Source organism: Callithrix jacchus, chromosome 12 (assembly GCF_049354715.1).
Source record: "Callithrix jacchus isolate 240 chromosome 12, calJac240_pri, whole genome shotgun sequence".
NCBI classification, from domain to species: Eukaryota; Metazoa; Chordata; class Mammalia; order Primates; family Cebidae; genus Callithrix; species Callithrix jacchus.
Genome location: NC_133513.1, coordinates 2,710,698 through 2,730,648, shown reverse-complemented (window position 1 = coordinate 2,730,648; position 19,951 = coordinate 2,710,698). Strand labels below are relative to the sequence as shown.

At 51.3% G+C, this 19,951-nt stretch overlaps 1 protein-coding gene across 4 annotated transcripts in view; it reads right to left on the bottom strand.

Annotated features, from left to right (window-relative positions):
* The window catches only part of RAB11FIP3 (RAB11 family interacting protein 3), a 98,254-nt gene that overhangs the window by 48,916 nt on the left and 29,387 nt on the right, over positions 1-19,951 (bottom strand). For 2 of the 4 annotated variants that reach the window (XM_035266336.3, XM_035266334.3), the window contains exons 2-3: positions 13,144-13,252; positions 1,724-1,818 (exon numbers count right to left, since the gene is read on the bottom strand). In XM_035266336.3, the coding sequence (XP_035122227.2) occupies positions 1,724-1,818; positions 13,144-13,252 (204 nt within the window). The remainder of the gene's footprint in view (positions 1-1,723; positions 1,819-13,143; positions 13,253-19,951) is intronic. The other 2 variants (XM_035266337.3, XM_035266335.3) reach the window with 1 other exon arrangement.

Below are 19,951 nucleotides of genomic sequence, written 5' to 3'. Positions count from 1 at the left end.
TGAGACCAGCCTGGAAGCACGGTGAAACCCCGTCTCTACACAAAACACAAAGCCAAGGTGTTGGCAGGGCTGGTTCCTGCCTAAGGCTCTCGGAGAGGATGCATCTTTGCCTCTGCTGGCTTCTGGGAGCCCCAGGAGTTCCCTGGCTGTGGCCAGTCTCTGCCCCCTTCTTCCTAATGCCTTCTTCCTGTGTTTTTCTCCTGCTCTCCGGGACACCTATCACTGGATTTACAGCCCACCCCAAACCAGCATGATGTCATCTTGAGATCCTTAATGAATTACATCTGCAAAGACTTTTTTCCAATAAGGTCACAGCCACAGGTTCTGGGTGGACGTATCTTTTGAGAGGCCACTCTTTAGCCACTGCACCATATGCAGGATATAAAAAATCAACAATGCCGTAAGAAACATAAGAGGGGAACAGAAAGACAGATACAGGTGAGAAAGTGCACATGAACGCCCAGCTCCCCAGATGCTGCAGGCCAATAGCTCTGGGTAACACTGCAGGGCTGTGTGTATCTCTCCATGAAGAAGCCAGGTCCTTCTCCGGGCACAGGAGCTGCCTTCTGGGGTCTTGGGGTCTCCCAGCACGTCCTGCACGCTGCAGCCACGTGAGAGGGCCCGACTCCCACCACACGCCCTCTGGGCCAGCACCTCGCCGCTGCTTCACGTGCAGAAAGAACACACCAAGGCAGAGCCAAACATGGGACCCAGGGTGGGCGCCCTGCCCCGGAAGCTGCAGACCAGCTGATAATCAGGACACAGCTGGAAGGGAGGACTGCCCCAGGGGTCTGGGCAGGGTCTGTGTGGGCAGAAGTGAAGCTGGCCTCCTGAGGGTGACTAATCCCTGGAGCAGCTTCTCAGAGCAAGGAACAGAGTAGAATCCCATGGCTCCCATGGTACGGTGGCAGCCAGAAGTGACTCAAATCCTACCCTGTGACAGCCTTATCTTTCGAGTAGTCAGTGCTCAGAGGACTGACATAAGAAGCCCAGGCCCCACCAACTGGCAGCTCAGCCTCACTTCCAGTGCCTTTGCTCAGCAGCAGGCTGACAGAGCTGGTGGCTGCCACCTCCACCTTCCCAGAGCTCCACAAAGGCTCAGGTTCAACTTAATGCATTTTGTGAAGAAGAACATTTCTGATGGCAGCCACGTGGCTCTCCGGGAATCCCACCCTCCAGACTGGCGGGTGTGGTTACACTCCGTAGACCACGCTGTGCTCATTGACCCTCTCCGCAGCTGTGTTATGAACACGGGACCCACAGTGACAGGAGACAACACACCACCGTGACAACACTAGCTGCATATGAGAGCAGGATGGAGGAAGCCACGCAGGGGCAGGCATTAGTCAGACATCCCCAAACACAGAAAACCATTTGGAAGTTGACAAAAGGAATCCTCCCAAGCCGTCTGCTCCACCTGTGCCTGGCAGCAGTGGTCATGACACTGCTGTCCACCCAGCCTCTGCTGGGTGACAGGCCCCGGGGGAGGACTCCTGCCCAGACTGAGAGGGCGTGTGGGACAGAAAACTGTGGGCCTCCTGTCGCAGCCAAAGCCCTCAGAGCCCACCGGCCACAGAGCCCCAGGGTGCAGGCAGGCAGGAGGCCCTCCCTCCACGCCAGCGTCTACAGAAGACGGCCCGGGGGCAGGAAGCACGACCTGTGGGGCATAAAGGAAGAGGTGGATGCCAGACTCCCCCTAAGCTCCGGGGTGAACACCACTTGCCTCATAGGTAACGAAGTCATCAAACTCGTCCGGGCAGGCCAGGGGTTCCTCACCTTGGGCAGATGCAACGCCGCCGTAGCGCTGGCCATCGGGATCTGTGGGGAAAAGACCCCATGCTCAGCAGGCCACCCACAGCCACCTGGTGAGGGGGCCCCTGCTAGCCTTGGGGATCCCTGGGAAGGATGCCCCAGGGACTGATGTGCGGGAGTTGGGAGCCCTGGAGGTCAGGACAAACAAGGCAGTGAGCATGAGAAATCCAGGGAGAGAAAGCAGCCTGGCAGATGGCTCAGAGCCACATCCCCCACAGGAACAAGGCTCCTGGCAAGAATTCTGAGGAGGAAGCACATAAGAAATAAAGTTTTTATTTATTTATTTATTTTAATTTTTAAATTTTCTTTTTTTTTTTTTTTTTTTTTAAAGAGACAGGGTTTCACCATGTTGGCCAGGCTGGTCTTGAACATCTGACCTTGTGACTCACCCACCTCGGCCTCCCAAAGTGCTGGGCTTACAGGTGTGCACTACCGCACCCGGCCAACTTTTTATTTCTTTTTTCTTTTCTTTTTTTTTTTTGAGACAGAGTTTCGCTCTTGTTGCCCAGGCTGGAGTGCAATGGCACGATCTCGGCTCACTGCAACCTCTGCCTCCTGGGTTCAGGCGATTCTCCGGCCTCAGCCTCCTGAGTAGCTGGGATTAAAGGCACGCGCCAACATGCCCAGCTAATTTTTTGTATTTTTAGTAGAGACGGGGTTTCACCTTGTTGACCAGGATGGTCTCAATCTCTTGACCTCGTGATCCACCCGCCTCAGCCTCCCAAAGTGCTGGGATTACAGGCTTGAGCCACCGCGCCCGGCCCTTTTTATTTCTTAAAAGAAATAATGAGCAAGATGTTGAGCTCTGTAAAACTGCTCACAGTCTTTAGAAAGTGTTAGATTTAAACCTTTAAAAACATTTACATGGGAAGGTGTAGGGATCATGAAATAACACGAAAATACCACCTTTTCCTGGGTGCTGGGCTCATGCAGTTTTCACTTCCTTCTTTTTGCTTATTTTCTATAATCAGTGTTTTATGAGAAGAACTTTAAAGGAAAAGCTGTCTTCCCATGACAGACAGTCAGCCACAGACACATCACTTTGCAAACACAACCAATGCCACAGCACCTGCCTCTCCTCCTGCAGGAAAAGGCACTGGCTTTTCCTTTTTTCCAGCCTCTCGGTGATATACACAGTCAAAGCACCTCCTGAGGCCTGCGAGTGACGGGAGACAGGTGTCCTCACATTGTCTCACTGTTAATTCAACCACTTGCTTAAAATGGACCAGCTACTTATAACGTAGCAATACTTACCAAGCCTGTCCCAGAACGGGCCTCCTGACCAAGACGGAGCCTGCTTGCCTCTGAAGCCCACAGATTGTGTTAAAGATGTTGATTAAGTATTCCACTTATTTTTAAAGTGAAGGTTGGGGCCAGGCACGGTGGCTTATGCCTGCACTTTGGGAGGCTGAGGCAGGTGGACTGCTTCAGCCCAGGAGATTGAGACTAGCCTGGGCAACATGGTGAAACCCCATCTCTACAAAAATTAGGCCGAATGCAGTGGCTCACACTTGTAATCCCAGCACTTTGGGAGGCTGAGATGGGAGGATAATTTGAGGTCAAGAGTTCAAGATGAGCCTGACCTACATGGTGAGACCCCATTTCTACTAAAAATGGTAAAAATTAGTCGGGCATAGTGGTAAACACCTGTAATCCAAACTACTCAGGAGACTGAAGCAGGAGAACCACTTGAACTTGGTAGGCGGAGGTTTCAGTGAGCCCAAATGGCACCACTACACTCCAGGCTGGACGACAGAGTGAGATTCAGTCTCAAAAAAAAAAAAAAAAAAAAAAATTAGCTGGGCATGATAGCACACACCTGCAGTCTCAGCTACTCTGGAGGCTTGAGCCATGGATGCAGAAGATGCAGTTAGCCAAGACTGCAACCACCAACCACTGCTTTCCAGCCTGGGCAACAGAGCAAGACCCCGTCTCAAAGAAAAAGAAAACGAGATTGGGCATGGTGGCTCACACCTATAATCCCAGCACTTTGGAAGACTGATGCTAGAGGACTGCTTAAGTCCAGGAGTTCAAGACTGGCCTGGGCAATAGCAAAGAGCCAGTGTCTACTGAAAATAAAGATAAGGCAGGGCACGGTGGCTCACGTCTGTAATCCCAACACTTTGGGAGGCTGAGGTAGTGGATCACTTGAGATCAGGAGTTCAAGACCAGCCTGGCCAACATGGTGAAACCCTGTCTCTACTTAAAAAATTAGCCAGGTGTGGGGGCGCACATCTGTAGTCCCAGCTACTCGGGAGGCTGAGGCACGAGAACTGCTTGAGCCTGGAGGCGGAGGCCACAGTGAGCTGAGACTGCGCCACTGCACTCCAACCTGGGTGACAGAGTGAGACCCTGTCTCATAAATAAAAAATTAAAAAATAAAAAATGAGTCTGGGCACGGTAGCTCATGCCTATAATCCCAGCACTTTGGGAGGCCAAGGTGGGCGGATCACAAGGTCAAGAGATTGAGACCATCCTGGCCAACATGGTGAAACCCCATCTCTACTAAAAAATACAACAATTAGCTGGGTGTGGTGGCACGTGCCTGTAGTCCTAACTACTCGGGAGGGTGAGGGAGGAGAACTGCTTTAACCCAGGAGGCAGAGGCTGCAGTGAGTTAAGATCGTGCCACTGCACTGCAGCCTGGCGCCTGGCGACAGAGCAAGACTGTCTCGAAAAAAAAATTAAATTACATTTTAAAATGCTAACAGTCTCGCCTGCATTCTCAGCACCAAAACGCGTAACTGAAAACTTCAACACACAGCTGAGCGTTTCAGACACAGTGGATGAGAGCTCAGGTTCTGACGGGGGCAAAGAATCTGAGTCTTGCCCCAGATGGCAGAGAGAGAGACATGAACACAGACGGCGTTTTTATATTCTTGGTCGGAACTAAATACGATTCTCATGTCAGTTTTCCCTATAAGATCTAAAACAATTTTCAATTAATTGGGGATTTTTCGTGTGCATTTATCTTACTCTTCCAGGGTCTGAGGGGGTGTGGGACACGGCAATGACCTATTTGGAACAACTCCCTCTCTATCTCGTTCTATTCCTGAAACAAGGCCTGTGGCTGTGACGGTGAGGCCTCCTCGTGCTTCCCTGCAAACTAGGTCAGCACATCCTGGTGGCCACTCCCTGACGCAGACCACACAGGCTGCCGCAGCCACGCTGGAAACACCTGAGGTGAACGTGGGCTGAAATGCAGTGGGGGTGATCACCTTTTCCTTTTTTTTTGAGACAGAGTTTCAGTCTTGTCCCCCAGGCTCAAGTGCAATGGCAAGATCTCAGCTCACTGCAATCTCCACCTTCCAGGTTCAAGTAATAATTCTCCTGTCTCAGCCTCCCAGTAGCTGGTATTATAGGTGAGCGCCACCACGCCTGGCTAATTTTTGTATTTTTAGTAGAGATGGGGTTTCACCATGTTCCAGGCTAGTCTTGAACTCCTGACCTCAGATGATCTACCCACCTTGGCCTCCCAAAGTGCCAGGAATACAGGCATGAGACACCACGCCTCATCCACGTTTTCCTTTCTTCTAAATGCTATGAAATAATTTCAAAATCATCTTAGACTTTGTTTTATTCTATTTTTACTCTCCTTCGTAATGAAACATAAATCATCACATCTAATTACACAAAAGCAAAGCAGAGCCTGCAGCCCCAGAGGCCATGTGTCCAATGCCATGGTGGCACATCCTGCCTAAAGACCCAGCACTCCCCTCTCCCTGAGGCCCCAGCAGCCCCCTCTCCCTGAAGCCCCAGCAACCCCCTCTCCCTGAAGCCCCAGCACCCCCCTTTCCCTGAAGCCCCAGCACCCCTCTCCCTGAGGCCCCAGCACCCCCCTCTCCCTGAAGCCCCAGCACCCCCCTCTCCCTGAAGCCCCAGCACCTCCTCCCAGAAGCCCCGGCACCTCCCTCTCCCTGAGGCCCCGGCACCCCCCTCTCCCTGAGGCCCCGGCACCTCCCTCTCCCTGAGGCCCCGGCACCCCCCTCTCCCTGAGGCCCCGGCATCCCCCTCTCCCTGAGGCCCCGGCACCCCCCTCTCCCTGAGGCCCCGGCACCCCCCTCTCCATCTCCCTGAAGCCCCAGCACCCCCTCCCTGTAGCCCCAGCATCTCTCCCTGACGCCCACACTACTCTGTGGTCGGCTCAGTGTCCCACTTCTCACACCAGCTCTCAGGGATGTCCCACCAGCCTCTTCAGGAGCTCGGGGCTGGAGACAGAATGGTGAGGACTGCCTCTCAGCTCTTCCTTCTGACCCTGCCTCCCTCAGGCCCTCAAACGTGCACGGTGCAGGCCTACTGGGATGCTGCCTACACGTCCTGGACATTCTGAGAGAGGCCTCCCAATCCCTCTGCCTCCCTGCTCCCACCTTAATGTTTATGGTCTGTCTCCCAGCAGGAAGCCAGCTCCCAAGGACAGGGGTTTTGCACTTCCATTTCATGCTCGGTCCCAGAGCCTGAACAGGCTGGTTCAACAGCACTCATGGGCCTGCTGCCCTATGTGTCGCCGTCGACAGGCCTCACGGGACCCAGCTGTGCTCTCCCTCAGCTGCAGCCACCTCCACCAGCCTGGCTCAAGCTCCTCTGCAGTGAAATAGGAGAGCCCTGGCTGGCTCATGATGACTAGCTCACCGCCCCATCAAGTCACAGCCAGAGGAGCCCTCCTAGGCCCATCTGTCAGCAGCTGGGAAGAAGAGAGGGGTGCCCCAGCTGCTGTGTGACTGGTCCAGGTGAAGGCAAGGAGTGCGGAAGGGGACAGTGTCTGGGAGAAGGCCCACCTTGGTGTGTCAGGCGGCTGGCAAAAACATCTGGAGATGGGCTGTCCTCAGACGATCACTGCCTCACGCCTTCAGTCACTAAGCCAAGATACCAGCAACCATAAGGCAGTCACAGTCCACGGCTAGCAGCCCCCAGGCTTCCCAGACAGAGCATCATGCTGTTCAGAGAGCAGCAGGCCGGGATGGAGGCTTCATTTTGCTAAGTGGGCGTCTCCCACCCCAGGGAATGGGTCTGCTGGGAGGACACCTGACTCCTGAGCTGAGAGTGGGCACCTTCCAAGCCAAGACCTCCTGGGAACCTCTAGAGCTGAATCTGCCCTATTTCATGTTAGCCACGGTCCACAGGAATAGATCAACCCCCAGCCTGCGGAGAGAACCATGGACCCAGGTGGCTCCCTCCTGCCCAGACCGTGGTACCCGGGGCCACTGCTCTTCCCAGCCTTGACCCTGCAGAGGCATCTGAGCACCTCACCTGCCCAAGCCTACAAAATACCCATCTTAACTCTCCATGACAGGTTGTATCCTTGACCCCTGAGGGAACACATCTTCAGCCCAAATCTCCTGCAGGCTGCCCTCGGTTACAGGCCCAGGAACACACTCTGCCAGCCACATTGTACAGAGCAAGTTTACCCTGTGACAAACCAAGACCAGCACCCAGTGACTGGCCAGGGCACTGAGTGCTGTGAGTCTTTGTGGCACTGAGGAAATGGGTTGTCTGTAACATTTATAACAAAACAAGCAGTCACAACGAAGACTTCCTGGTTTTATACAAAATACATGGAGTTACAGTCCTGTTCGCTATGATTTCATACACGTGGCTGTCACTAGAAAATGGACCACTGCTGGCTGGGCACGGTGGCTCACACCTGTAATCCCAGCACTTTGGGAGGCTGAGGCGGGTGCATCACTTGAGGTCAGGAGTTTGAGACCAGCCTGGCCAACAAGACCAAACACCATCTCTACTAAAAACATAAAAAATTATACAGGCGTGGTGGCACAAGTCTGTGGTCTCACCTACTCAGGAGGCCGAGGCAAGAGAATCACTTGAACCCGGAAGGTCGAAGTTGCAGTGAGCCAAGATATCACACCACTGCAGTCCAGTCTAGGCGACAGAGTGAGACTGCATCTCAAAAAAAAAAAAAAAAAAAGGAGCCAGTGCTGAGCGGCAGTGGCTACTAATGGGCCACCCACAAAATACAAAACTTTTGGCTGGGCGCGATGGCTCAAGCCTGTAATCCCAGCACTTTGGGAGACTGGATCACAAGGTCAAGATACCTAAACCATCCTGGTCAACATAGTGAAACCCCGTCTCTACTAAAAATACAAAAATTAGCTGGGCACAGTGGTGCATGCCTGTAATCCCAGCTACTCAGGAGGCTGAGGCAGGAGAATTGCCTGAACCCAGGAGGCGGAGGTTGCGGTGAGCCGAGATCGCACCATTGCACTCCAGCCTGGGTAACAAGAGTGAAACTCTGTCTCAAAAAAAGAAAAAATACAAAACTTTTGTATTTTTTACAGGATCTCCAAATGTTGCCCAGGTTGGTACACTCCCCTCTGAACTCATATCTACTTCCCTCTGTATTTCCTAAACAATCCCCACGAGATGCCCTGCCACACTACACTCTGCCCCGTCTCCCTTCCTCCAATCTTCCATCTTTGTTTACATCAATATTCAATTTAATTATTATGACTATGTAAAATATGGTTTGTGGCTGGGCATGGTGGCTCATGCCTGTAATCCCAGCACTTTGGGAGGCTGAGGCAGGTGGGTCACAAGGTCAGGAGTTCAAGACCAGCCTGGCCAAGAAGGTGAAATCCCGTCTCTACTAAAAACACACAAAAAAATAAGCTGGGAGCAGTGGCAGGCACGTGTAATCTCAGCTACTCAGGAGGCTGAGGCTAGAGAATCGCTTGAACCTGGAGGCCGGAGGTTACAGTGAGCTGAGATCACACCACTGCACTCCAGCCTGGGTGACAGAGTGAGACTCCATCTCAAAAAAAACATATATATACAGTTTGTTACTGGGCCAGGAAGTACTCTTGAAGCACAGGCTCTCTCATTCCACTTCATGTGCCGCCTGGTGTCTTGTACTTGGGCTCCATGCACCCAACTCAGCCCCAAACACTGAGGCCTCTCTGATGACAGCCAGTTCTGGGGGTCCCCAGCCTCCCTCACCATCAATCTAGAAGCCTGCACCCAGTAATCCTTGACTTAAGGGTGAAGATGAAACACAGCTACACAAAAGAAAAATGACAAAGCTACAAGCTTAATCGGGGTCTTTTCTCCTGCCTGCGACTGAGACCAAGCGGACGTGAGAGTCTCCAGCTGGCACCTACGTGAACTCAGGGGACCGACAGCTAGAAAGAAGCATCCTCTCACACATGCCCATCACATGAATAAAAACCACCCAGCCACGAGGCCACAAAACCACCCAACAAACACCAAGGCGCCAGTGTCATCAAGATCACATTCTCTATTACTCACAAAATTCGGTTTGGAATTAATGGCAAGATTTTTTTGGGTGTTTTTTTTTTGAGACAGGGTCTGTCACCAGGCTGGAGTACAGTGGCACAAACACAGTTCACTGCAGCCTCCAGCTCCTAGGATGAAGGGACGCTCCCCCCTCAGCCTCCCAAGTAGCTGTGACTACAGGCGTGCGCCACGAGGCCCGACTACTTTTTTATTTTTTGCACGGCCAAGATCTCACTATGTTGTCCAGGCTGGTCTCAACCTTCTAGGCTTAAGTGATCCTCTCACCTCAGCCTCCCAAAGTGCTGGGATTACAGGCATGAGCCACCGCGCCCAGCCAATGACAGGACTTCAAAATTCATTTAGAAATTAGGGTAGCATTGACATCACTAACCGACACATCAAGGAAGAAATCATAATGGATTTTTCTTTTCTGAGACAGAGGCTTGAGGGCAGTGGCACGACCTCGGCTCACTGCAACCCCCGCCTCCCGGGTTCCAGCAACTCTCTGCCTCAGCCTCCCAAGTAGCTTGGATTACAGGTGCCCACCATCATATCTGGCTAATTTTTGTATTTTTAGTAGAGATGGGTTTCACCATCTTGGCCAGGCTGGTCTTGAACTCCTGACCTCATGATCCACCTGCCTCGGCCTCCCAAAGTGCTGGGATTACAGGCGTGAGCCACTGCGTTGGACCGGATTTTTATTTTGATTTATTTTTATCTTTTGTAGAGACAGGATCTCAAGATCTTGCCCAGACTGGTCTTGAATTTCTGCCTTCAAGCGATCCTTGCATGTTGGCCTTCCAAACTGCTGGGATTACGGGTATGGGCCACTGTGCCTGGCCCATAATGGATTTTTTAAACTAAGAGGAAAAAGCTTACACCTAGAAGCTCCCGAGAGCTAACCAGTCAATCAGTCAGAGGATAAACTCATCCCTGAGGGTCATGGCACAGCTGCCATGTTGCAGGGGTAACCTGAGGAGAATGGGACTTTCCAGAAGGCCCAGAGGGAGGGCCTGAGGCACGCCATGCAGCAAGTCTCAAGGCACAGGATGCGAGATGCCAAGTTCTCACAAAGCCACTGCTGAAAGCTTTGTGCAGAAGGACGGAACTTAAATAAATTTTTGAAGGACACAACTACACTCAAAATGTTACTTAAGGGCTGCAGCCTATCAGTTAGACCGAGAGTCACGGCCCCATCAGCCTCAACCTGCTGGTGCTCACCCTGCAGGCTCTGAGGCCTCCTGACTGCCCTCTTCCTCCCTCTTCTCCCGCCAATGCTGTCTCCTGAGGCTCTGTGGCCACCTGCTCTGCCCATTGCTCTGCAGGCCCCCTTGACCCAGAGCTTATCTGCATAATCCGCTCAGCCTCCAGGGCCTGCAGTCTCTCTCCAACTCATCCTGGGCCCCTTGCCCCACTTCAGGATGGCTTCCTCACCAGGGCCAGGTGCTCTTTACCTGGTTGCCAGGGTGTCCTTTCTCCCCTCCGCCTCTCCTCAGAAAGGGCTGCCTACCTAGAGCTGGCCTTCGTGGTTGCCATCTCAGCCCCAGCCTGCAACGCTGACAGTGGCAGTACCTCACCCATTTGTCCTCCTGCCGCCGCCTGCTGGCCTTGCTCTGGTCCTGGTTCACCACAGAGGCCATGCTAGTCCCATAACATGTTCATGGGTGAAGGAACACAGTCGAATAAAGAGTAACAAACGGAAAACAACACACAGCACGTTCCCCAGAGCCATCTAAGGACTTGGCATTTGAGAAAACACAGCACCTTAGAGACACTGTCGGGCAATAATGTCGTGGAGGAGACAGACAAGATCTGGGGTCCAAGGGCACCCGTCAACCTGACCTCACCTGCCGACTCAGCGGGCCCCAGCCAAGGTCTGACTTCTACACGTGCAGGAAGGAGAAAAAGAGCCCGCCACCGTCACCACTACACCAACTGGCCAAAGATGAGGAAATGAGGCCTATGCAGAGCTTCAGAGCTTGACTTAAGATGGACAGTGTATAGGGAATGGTGAGAGTGAAACGGCACGGCCTCTGTGAAGAACAGCTGGCAGTCTTAAAAGAAACCGAGTTTACACCCAGTGCATGACCAGCCATCCCACTCCTAGATACAGGCCCCAAGGACTGGAAGACACGCGTCCACACAAAGACTTGTACACAAACGTGCCCAGCACCAGGAGAATACGGAAACAAAATTCAGTATAAGCACACAGTGGCCACTACCCCACACAGGACCACAGAGTCCAAAACATGCAAACCACATGGAGAAATCTTAGAGACGCTGTGCTGAGGACAGAAGCCAAGTGAGAGCATAAGAGTCTTCAAGAGAGCAGAAACCAGCCGGGCGCAGTGGCTCATGTCTGTCATCCCAGCAGTTTGGAAGGCCAAGGTGGGTGAATCACCTGAGGTCAGGAGTTCTAGACCAGCCCTGCCAACATGGTGAAACCCCGTCTCTACGAAAAATACAAAGATTAGCTGGGTGTGGTGGTGGGTGCCTATAATCCCAGCTACTCGGGAGGCTGAGGCAGGAGAATCACTTGAACCTGGGAGGTGGAAGTTGCAGTGAGCTGAGATGGGGCCATTGCCCTCCATCTCCCATAGACTGGGTGACAAGAGTGAAACTCAGTCTCAAAAAAAAAAGAAAAAGAGAGAGGCAAAACTAATCCAAGATGACAGAAATCAGCATGAGTGCCAGCAGGAAGGAAGGCACTACCTGAGGGCAAGGGGTATGCAGGACCCACATGGGGATAGTGATATGCATGACAGGCTCTGCACTGCCAGGCATGGGACTATTGGAGCTCACAGAGGAGCACGTGTGAGCTGTACGTGGGACTCTGCACTGCCAGGCACGGGACTGTCGGACTCACAGAGGAGCACGCGTGAGCTGTACGTGGGACTCTGCACTGCCAGGCACGGGACTGTCGGACTTACAGAGGAGCATGCGTGAGCTGTACGTGGGACTCTGCACTGCCAGGCACGGGACTGTTGGAGCTCACAGAGGAGCACACGTGAGCTGTACGTGGGACTCTGCACTGCCAGGCACGGGACTGTCGGACTCACAGAGGAGCACGCGTGAGCTGTACGTGGGACTCTGCACTGCCAGGCACGGGACTGTTGGAGCTCACAGAGGAGCACGCGTGAGCTGTACATGGGACTCTGCAGTGCCAGGCACAGGACTGTCGGACTCACAGAGGAGCACGTGTGAGCTGTACATGGGACTCTGCACTGCCAGGCACGGGACTGTCAGAGCTCACAGAGGAGCACGCGTGAGCTGTACATGGGACTCTGCACTGCCAGGCACGGGACTGTCAGAGCTCACAGAGGAGCACGTGTGAGCTGTATGTGGGACTCTGCACTGCCAGGCACGGGACTGTTGGAGCTCACAGAGGAGCACGCGTGAGCTGTACGTGGGACTCTGCAGTGCCAGGCACGGGACTGTCGGACTCACAGAGGAGCACGTGTGAGCTGTACGTGGGACTCTGCACTGCCAGGCACGGGACTGTTGGAGCTCACAGAGGAGCACGCGTGAGCTGTACGTGGGACTCTGCACTGCCAGGCACAGGACTGTCGGACTCACAGAGGAGCACGCATGAATTTGAATCTCAATTCAAAGGAAGACTGGAAACAAACACTGAGACCTAGGGAACAACGGCAGTACGGGCTGCCGTGTTCAGATCAGTGTGTGAGGAAGCATGCTGATTATAAATGCATCCCATTCGAGAGGGACTGGGGGACCAAATGGAGATGGACAGAGACATGGGGAGGAAAGTGCAACAAAGCACTGCCCGCAGAGCACGGGTGGTGAACACTCACGTGGGTAGCCACGGTATCTTTCTTTCGATATTTTGAAAGTTTGCAAATTTCCATCATAAAATCATTGAGGAAAGATTTCCAGCATTATGGAAAAGTAGTCGGTTCAGCCAATTCTGGAAGACAGGTTATGTGTGGAGAAAGGAACAAGGAATGAAAGAGACCATGTTGGGAGCTTCAAGGAGAAGGGAAGATGTCAGTCGGCACAGGGAGCCTGGTGGTGTGCAGGTGGCTGAGAGGGTGCTGAGGAAGGGGAGAGGAGGTGGGAGCTCACAGCAGGACGTCTGACCTCCGTTTCTGATGGCGGTGATCCCTTGGTAGAAGTCTTCAAAGCTGATCACACCGAGCCCACTGGGATCCAGGTACTTAGTTAAGTCCTTCACCTGTAATTGCCAAATGAGACTAGGTTACCCTAAGCCTTTACAGCAGGGGTGCCCGACCTCAGACTTCCGACCGGCACAGGTCTGATCTGTGGCCTGCCGGGAACAGGGCAGCACAGCAGGAGGGGAGCAAGCACTGCCGCCTGAGCTCCCCTCCAGGCAGATCAGCAGGGGCATTAGATTCTCAGAGGAGCACAAAGCCTACCATGAGCTGTGCATGGGAGGGTCTAGGTTGTGTGCTCCTTACGAGAATCTAATGTCTGATGATCTGAGGTGAACAGTTTCATCCCGACTCCTACCCCGTCTGTGAAAAAGTGTCTTCTACAAAATCAAACCCTGGAGCCAAGATGGCTGGAGACTGCTTTAGGGAATCGGGATTATGTTGTATCACAAGCTTGGCTTTTTCACCAAATACAAAAAAGAAGTCAAAGGGCAGTGCTAAGAGCAACAGTCTCTGACTCCTCACATCCAGGAGGCAGCGCGGCCTCCACAGGCCACCGTCCCAGGATGGGCAACACCGTGCAAATGAGCTGCCAGCAGCCCCTGGGGCAGTGAAGCACGGGAGTGTGACCCCAGCCACTGAAAGCCAGCAGCCAGGGTCTTATGTGGAGAGATCAGTTCTGAAGTTCTAGATATTGTTCTGGCAAGGATCCAGCATATCAACATAAATACTTTACACAGATAACGTAGACAAGCGCACACCGCCCACTCAGAAAAGCCTTCCTGGCTGCGCAGAGTCCTTGGAAGAGAACAACTGAAGAGACCCCTGATATCAAAAATCATAAATGCTTAGTAGGATAACTCACATATGGATGTTACAGAGAATGAAACTCTTCAGAAAGAATGTAGGTTTATTCTGCCAAGTGTAAATTGGATTCCATAAAAATTTAAAAATTTTCAGGGGGCGGGGTAGGAGGAGGGAGAGCATTAGAAAAAACAGCTGGGCTTAATACCTAGGTGATGGGGTGATAGGTGCAGCAAACCACCATGGCACACGTTTGCCTACGTAACAAACCTGTACATCCGGCACATGTACCCCAAAACTTAAAATACTTAAAACTTTTATACTCAAAAGACAACATTACTAAAAGCAAAAATGAACACTGACTGGGAGAAAGTATCTGTAAATTATGTATCTGTTAAATCCCTTGTATGCAGAATATATCAGGAAAACTTAAAATTAAGAAGACAACTCCGAGGCTGGGCATGGTGGCTCATGCCTATGATCCCAGCGCTTTGGGAGGCTGAGGCGGGCAGATCACCTGAGGTCGGGAGTTCAAGACCAGCCTGACCAACATGGGCTGGTCTCTCCTGGGGAGAAACCACCCAGTCTCTATTAAAAATATAAAATTAGCCAGGTATGGTGGCACATGCCTGTAATCCCAACTACTCAGGAGGCTGAGGTAGGACAATTGCTTGAACCCAGTAGGTGGAGGCTGCGGTGAGCCAAGATTGCGCCATTGCACTCCAGCCTGAGAAACAAGAGCGAAACTCCATCTCAAAAAAAAAAAGACAACTCAGGCCAGGTGCAGTGGCTCATGCCTGCAATTGCAGCACTGTGATGTCTCCCTCAGCCTGAGGTAGGGAGCTTGAGACCAGCCTGACCAACATGGAGAAACAACATCTTAACTACAAATACAAAATTAGCCAGGTGTGATGGCACATGCCTGCATTTTCAGCTGCTCAGGAGGAGGCTGAGAATCGCTGAACTCAGGAGGCAAAAGTTGCAGTTTCCCAAGATCACACCACTGCCTGGGTGACACAGTGAGACTGTCTCAAAACAAAAAGAAAGCTCAATTTTTGTTAAGTGGGCAAAAGATTTAAATAGACATTTCATCAGAAAATATGTACGAATGATTATAGGCACATGTAAAGATGCTCAGTATCGGCCGGGTGCGGTGGCTCACACCTATAATCCCAGCACTTTGGGAGGCCGAGGCAGGTGGATCACAAGGTCAAGAGATCGAGACCATCCTGGTCAACATGGTGAAACCGTCTCTACTAAAAATACAAAAATTAGCTGGGCGTGGTGGCATGCGCCTGTAGTCCCAGCTACTGGGGAAGCTGAGGCAGGAGAATTGCTTGAACCCAGGAGGCGGAGGTTGTGGTGAGCCAAGATTGTGCCATTGCACTCCAGCCTGGGCAACAACAGCGAAACTCCGTCTCAAAAAAAAAAAAAAAAAAAAAAAAAAAGATGCTCAGTATCATTGATCCTTAAAGAAATGCAAATTAAAACCACAATGTGGCCGGGTGCGGTGGCTCACACCTGTATTCCCAGCACTTTGGGAGGCTGAGATGGGCAGATTACCAAAGGCCAACATGGTAAAACCCCGTCTCTACTAAAAATACAAAAAATTAACCAGACCTGTAATGCCAGGTACTTAGGAAGCTAAGGCAGGAGAATGGCTTGAACCCAGGAGGCGGAAGTTGCAGTGAGCAGAGATTGTGCCATTGCATTCCAGCCTGGGCGACAGAGTGAGACTCCATCTCCAAAAAAAAAAAGTTTGAATACAGATAAATATTTGATGATATCAAGAACTGTTTGGCTGAGCGCAGTGGCTCATGCCTGTAATCCCAGCACTTTGGGAAGCTGAGGTGAGCAAATCATGAGGTCAAGAGATCAAGACCAGCCTGGCCAAGATGTTGAAACCCTGTCTCTACTAAAAATACAATAAATAGCCGGGCACAGTGGCAGGCGCTGTAATCCCAGCTACTCAGAGGCCAAGGTAGGAGAATCACTTGACCCTGATGGGTGGAGGTTGCAGTGAGCTAAGATTGCACCACTGTACTCCAGACGGGGCGATAGAATGACTGTCTCCAAAAAAAAAGAACTGTTTATTTTTGCAGGTGTAACGACATTTTCGTAATTTTTCAAAGAGTATTGCCTTTTACACATACGTACTGAAAAACTTAGAAACACCTCGAGAATCTGAGATGAGGCACAGATGTCACCAAAGGTGACACTAGTACCCAACTTCAGTCCATAATGAAAACTTCAAGAGCAAAAGAGGAAAAAGAGAACAAAGAATAAAGAAGTGTGGGCCAGGGAGAAAGGAAACAGGAGGAGGCATTCAGCCACAGAGGGAGCTGACTCCAGAAGGAAGCCCCTCTTGGGTGCGGGAGCTGGGCTGTGACAACCCTCAGGAACAGTGAGAGGCAACGGTGGCCAGGAGCCCCGGCTGCAGCCACATCCATTAACCCACAAAACCCTGGGGCCTCAGGCAGACTGAGCCCCTAGGAAGGCCCCCTAGGCCCTGCACTGAGGTCCAGATGCCAGGGCTGCCACCAAGTGGCAAGCACAGAACCCTCAGGGCAGCCCCACTAGAGACACTAAGACACAGCCGCCAGAAACACAGCTGCTCCATTTCAGGACAAGGGTGGGGGGTAAAGCACGCGGTCAGCAAGGCAGATGCATCGCCCAGGGGGCAATCCAGAGACCCCAAAGCACGCAGGGCACCAGAGCAAGGCCTGGGCCCCCACGGCTAGCCCTCTTGCCACCAGCTGCCAACGTGCCCCATAAAGTCAGGCTCAAACAGGGCAAGCCTCCTGGAGACAAACGGAGTCTACAAAACGTCTCCCCGCTTATCTCACAAGTCTTCATTCCTAAGAAGGTAGAAACCTGCTGAGTACCTGAAGTTACTAATCCTGAGTCCAGACTGGTCAATCTGTCCTGAAAATTCCTAAGAATTTCAACACTGAGGCTACTAACTGAACACAAAGTACCAAGTTACTCATCCTGAAACATTAACGAAACAAATCATTAACCAGAATAGGCCCTTTTACATGTCACCATGTTAGAATGAACAAGAGTTAAAGTATACATTTTTTTTTTTTTTTTAAGGCTAGTCAAGTGAAGCAGTGGGAGTGGAGAAGGAACAAAGAAATCTGTAACTGGTTGTGATCAATTAGTTGTAAACGCCACTGCACTCGGACCAGCCTAAAGTATACATTTTTAAAACTGCATTTCAGGGGGGTGGGGAGGGAGAACGTGGGGAGAAATGCCAGCTATTGGTGATAGGGGGATGGAGGCAGCAAACAACCTTGCCTTGCCATGTATGTACCTACGCAACAATCCTGCATGATCTGCACAGAACCTGAAGTAGAATAAAAAATTAAATTAAAAAATTGTTATGTTACCAAAAAAAACCCCTCCATTTTCATCATATTTTCCTTATAATTTGTAGAACAGGTCAACTTCATGTAATTGATGATTTGGGGATAGTTCTAATTCCGCAAACCCAAAATATTCAATTCAGAGGCTTTCAAAAAAAAAAAGGTGAGACTGTGAAAAATACGCAGCCCTCCCTTCTCTGCAAAATCCAGTAGCGGCAAAAACCAAGCCAAGAGACATAAACTAGAGTGGCCAAAGCCAGCCAGCGCCACTCCAGCAGACAGACAGTAAGTTACAGAAACACCACGGGGAGAATCCACTCCATCACCGGCTCCAGGGGATGGACTGTCGCCTAGCAGGGTGATTCCAGTATGAAAAACTTACTGGCAAACTGCTGTGTTTCTGCTGTCAATGGAGAAACATGACCCACTAATCTGCAGGAAAAGTAAGCAGAACAAATTCTCTCACCACCGTCAACTAGAACCCCAGAGGCTCCTCACAGGATTCCACACGCTGTATTACGGCTTCACAGCAAAGCATCTTTTTTTTTTTTTTTGAGACGGAGTTTCCCTCTTGTTACCCAGGCTGGAGGGCAATGGCGCGATCTCGGCTCACCGCAACCTCCGCCTCCTGGGTTCAGGCAATTCTCCTGCCTCAGCCTCCCGAGTAGCTGGGACTACAGGCGCACACCACCATGCCCAGCTAACTTTTGTATTTTTAGTAGAGACGGGGTTTCACCTTGTTGACCAGGATGGTCTCGCTCTCTTGACCTCGTGATCCACCCGCCTCGGCCTCCCAAAGTGCTTGGATTACAGGTGTGAGCCACCGTGCCCGGCCCAAAGCACCTTTCAGAAGGAGAAACACCTGCATTTCTGCATCTTGTTATTATCGTACTTGAATTAGAATTGTTTTCAACAAAGCTTACCTTATCAGAAACCATGGTAATAATAAGCAAAATGTTCCTAGAAGCTCCCGTTAGCTATCTGTAAACCTCAAATGTTGATAGCCCAAACCTGCAAGCCCGGGTAACCTGAACCTGGGTAACAAGAGCGAAACTCCGTCTCAAAAAAAAAAAAAAGCCTGGACCAAACTAAGGCCAGGTGTAATGGCTCACACCTGTAACTCCCACACTTTGGGACGCCAAGGCGGGTAGATCACTTGAGCCCAAGAATTCGAGACCACCCTAGGCAACATGTGAAACCCCAACTCTACAAAAAAAACACCAAAAAATTAGCCAGGCCACATGCCAGTAGTTCCAGCTCCTTGGGAGGCTGAGGTGGAAGGACTGCCTGAGCCTGAGAGGTTGAGGCTGCAGTGAGCCATGACTGCACCACTGCTTTCCACCTGGACAGCACAGTATGACCCTATCTCAAAAAAAAAAAAAAAAAAAAGGTGACAAGGAGCACATGCTTCAGAGTCATACTCCATCACCCACCCAAGAATGGACTGACCACTGCTGTGTGCTCGTGGGGGTGCATGTGGTCCTCAATGATTAGATTTGAGTTTTTTTTTTACCCCACCACAGAACAGAACGTGTTTCATTAACTGGTGATTTTTGTATATCACTGTCTACAAAACAGACAATAAGGCTTATTCTTCAATCCGAGACATGTGGCCAAGAAAAAAAAAAAAAGAAAGAGAACTTTTTTTTTTTGAGACGGAGTCTCTGTCGTCCAGGCTGGAGTGCAGTAGCGTGATCTTGGCTCACTGCAACCTCCACCTCCCGGGTTCAAGCAATTCTCGTGCCTCAGCCTCCCAAGTAGCTGGAATTACAGGGTTTTGGTTTACTTTTAAGGATGAGGTGTACATACCTGGCTAGCTTTTGTATCTTTAGTAGAGGCGGGGTTTTGCCATGTTTGCCAAGCCGGTCTCGAACTCCTGACTTCAGATGATCCACCCGCCTCTCAGCCTCCCAAAGTGCTGGGATTACAGGCCTAAGCCACTGCACCCAGCCAAGAAAGCCTATTCTTGTAAGTCTGAATGAGAAAGAGTATGTATGTGACATTTCCTAAACCTACAGGAAAGCTGGCTTCTGTTCCAAGTCACATTACGCTCAAGGACCTTGGACAAAGAGTTCCAGACGTAGGGGTGTTTTCAGGGTTGGTTTTGTGGGGTTTTGTTTGTTTATTTGGCTGGTTTTGGTTTACTTTTAAGGATGAGGTGTACAGGCCAGGCGTGGTGGCTCATACCTGTAATCCCAGCACTTTGGGAGGCCGAGGTGAGCAGATCCTGAGGTAAGGAGTTCCAGACCAGCCTGGCCAACACAGTGAAACCCTGTCTCTACTAAAAATACAAAAAAATTAGCCAGGCGTGATGGCAGGCACCTGTAATCCCAGCTACTAGGAAGGCTGAGGCGGGAGAATCGCTTGAACCTGGGAGGTGGAGGCGGCACTGAGCCAAGATGGCGCCACTGTACTCCAGCCTGGGCAACACTGCGAAACTCTGTCTCAAAAAAAAAAAAAGAGATGAGGTCTACAATACATTGCTCAGGCTAGATGTTAACCCCTAGACTCAGGCAATCCTCTCGCCTCAGCCTCCTGAGTAGCTGGGACTAGAGGTGTGTGCCACCACACCCAGCTAATTTTTGTATT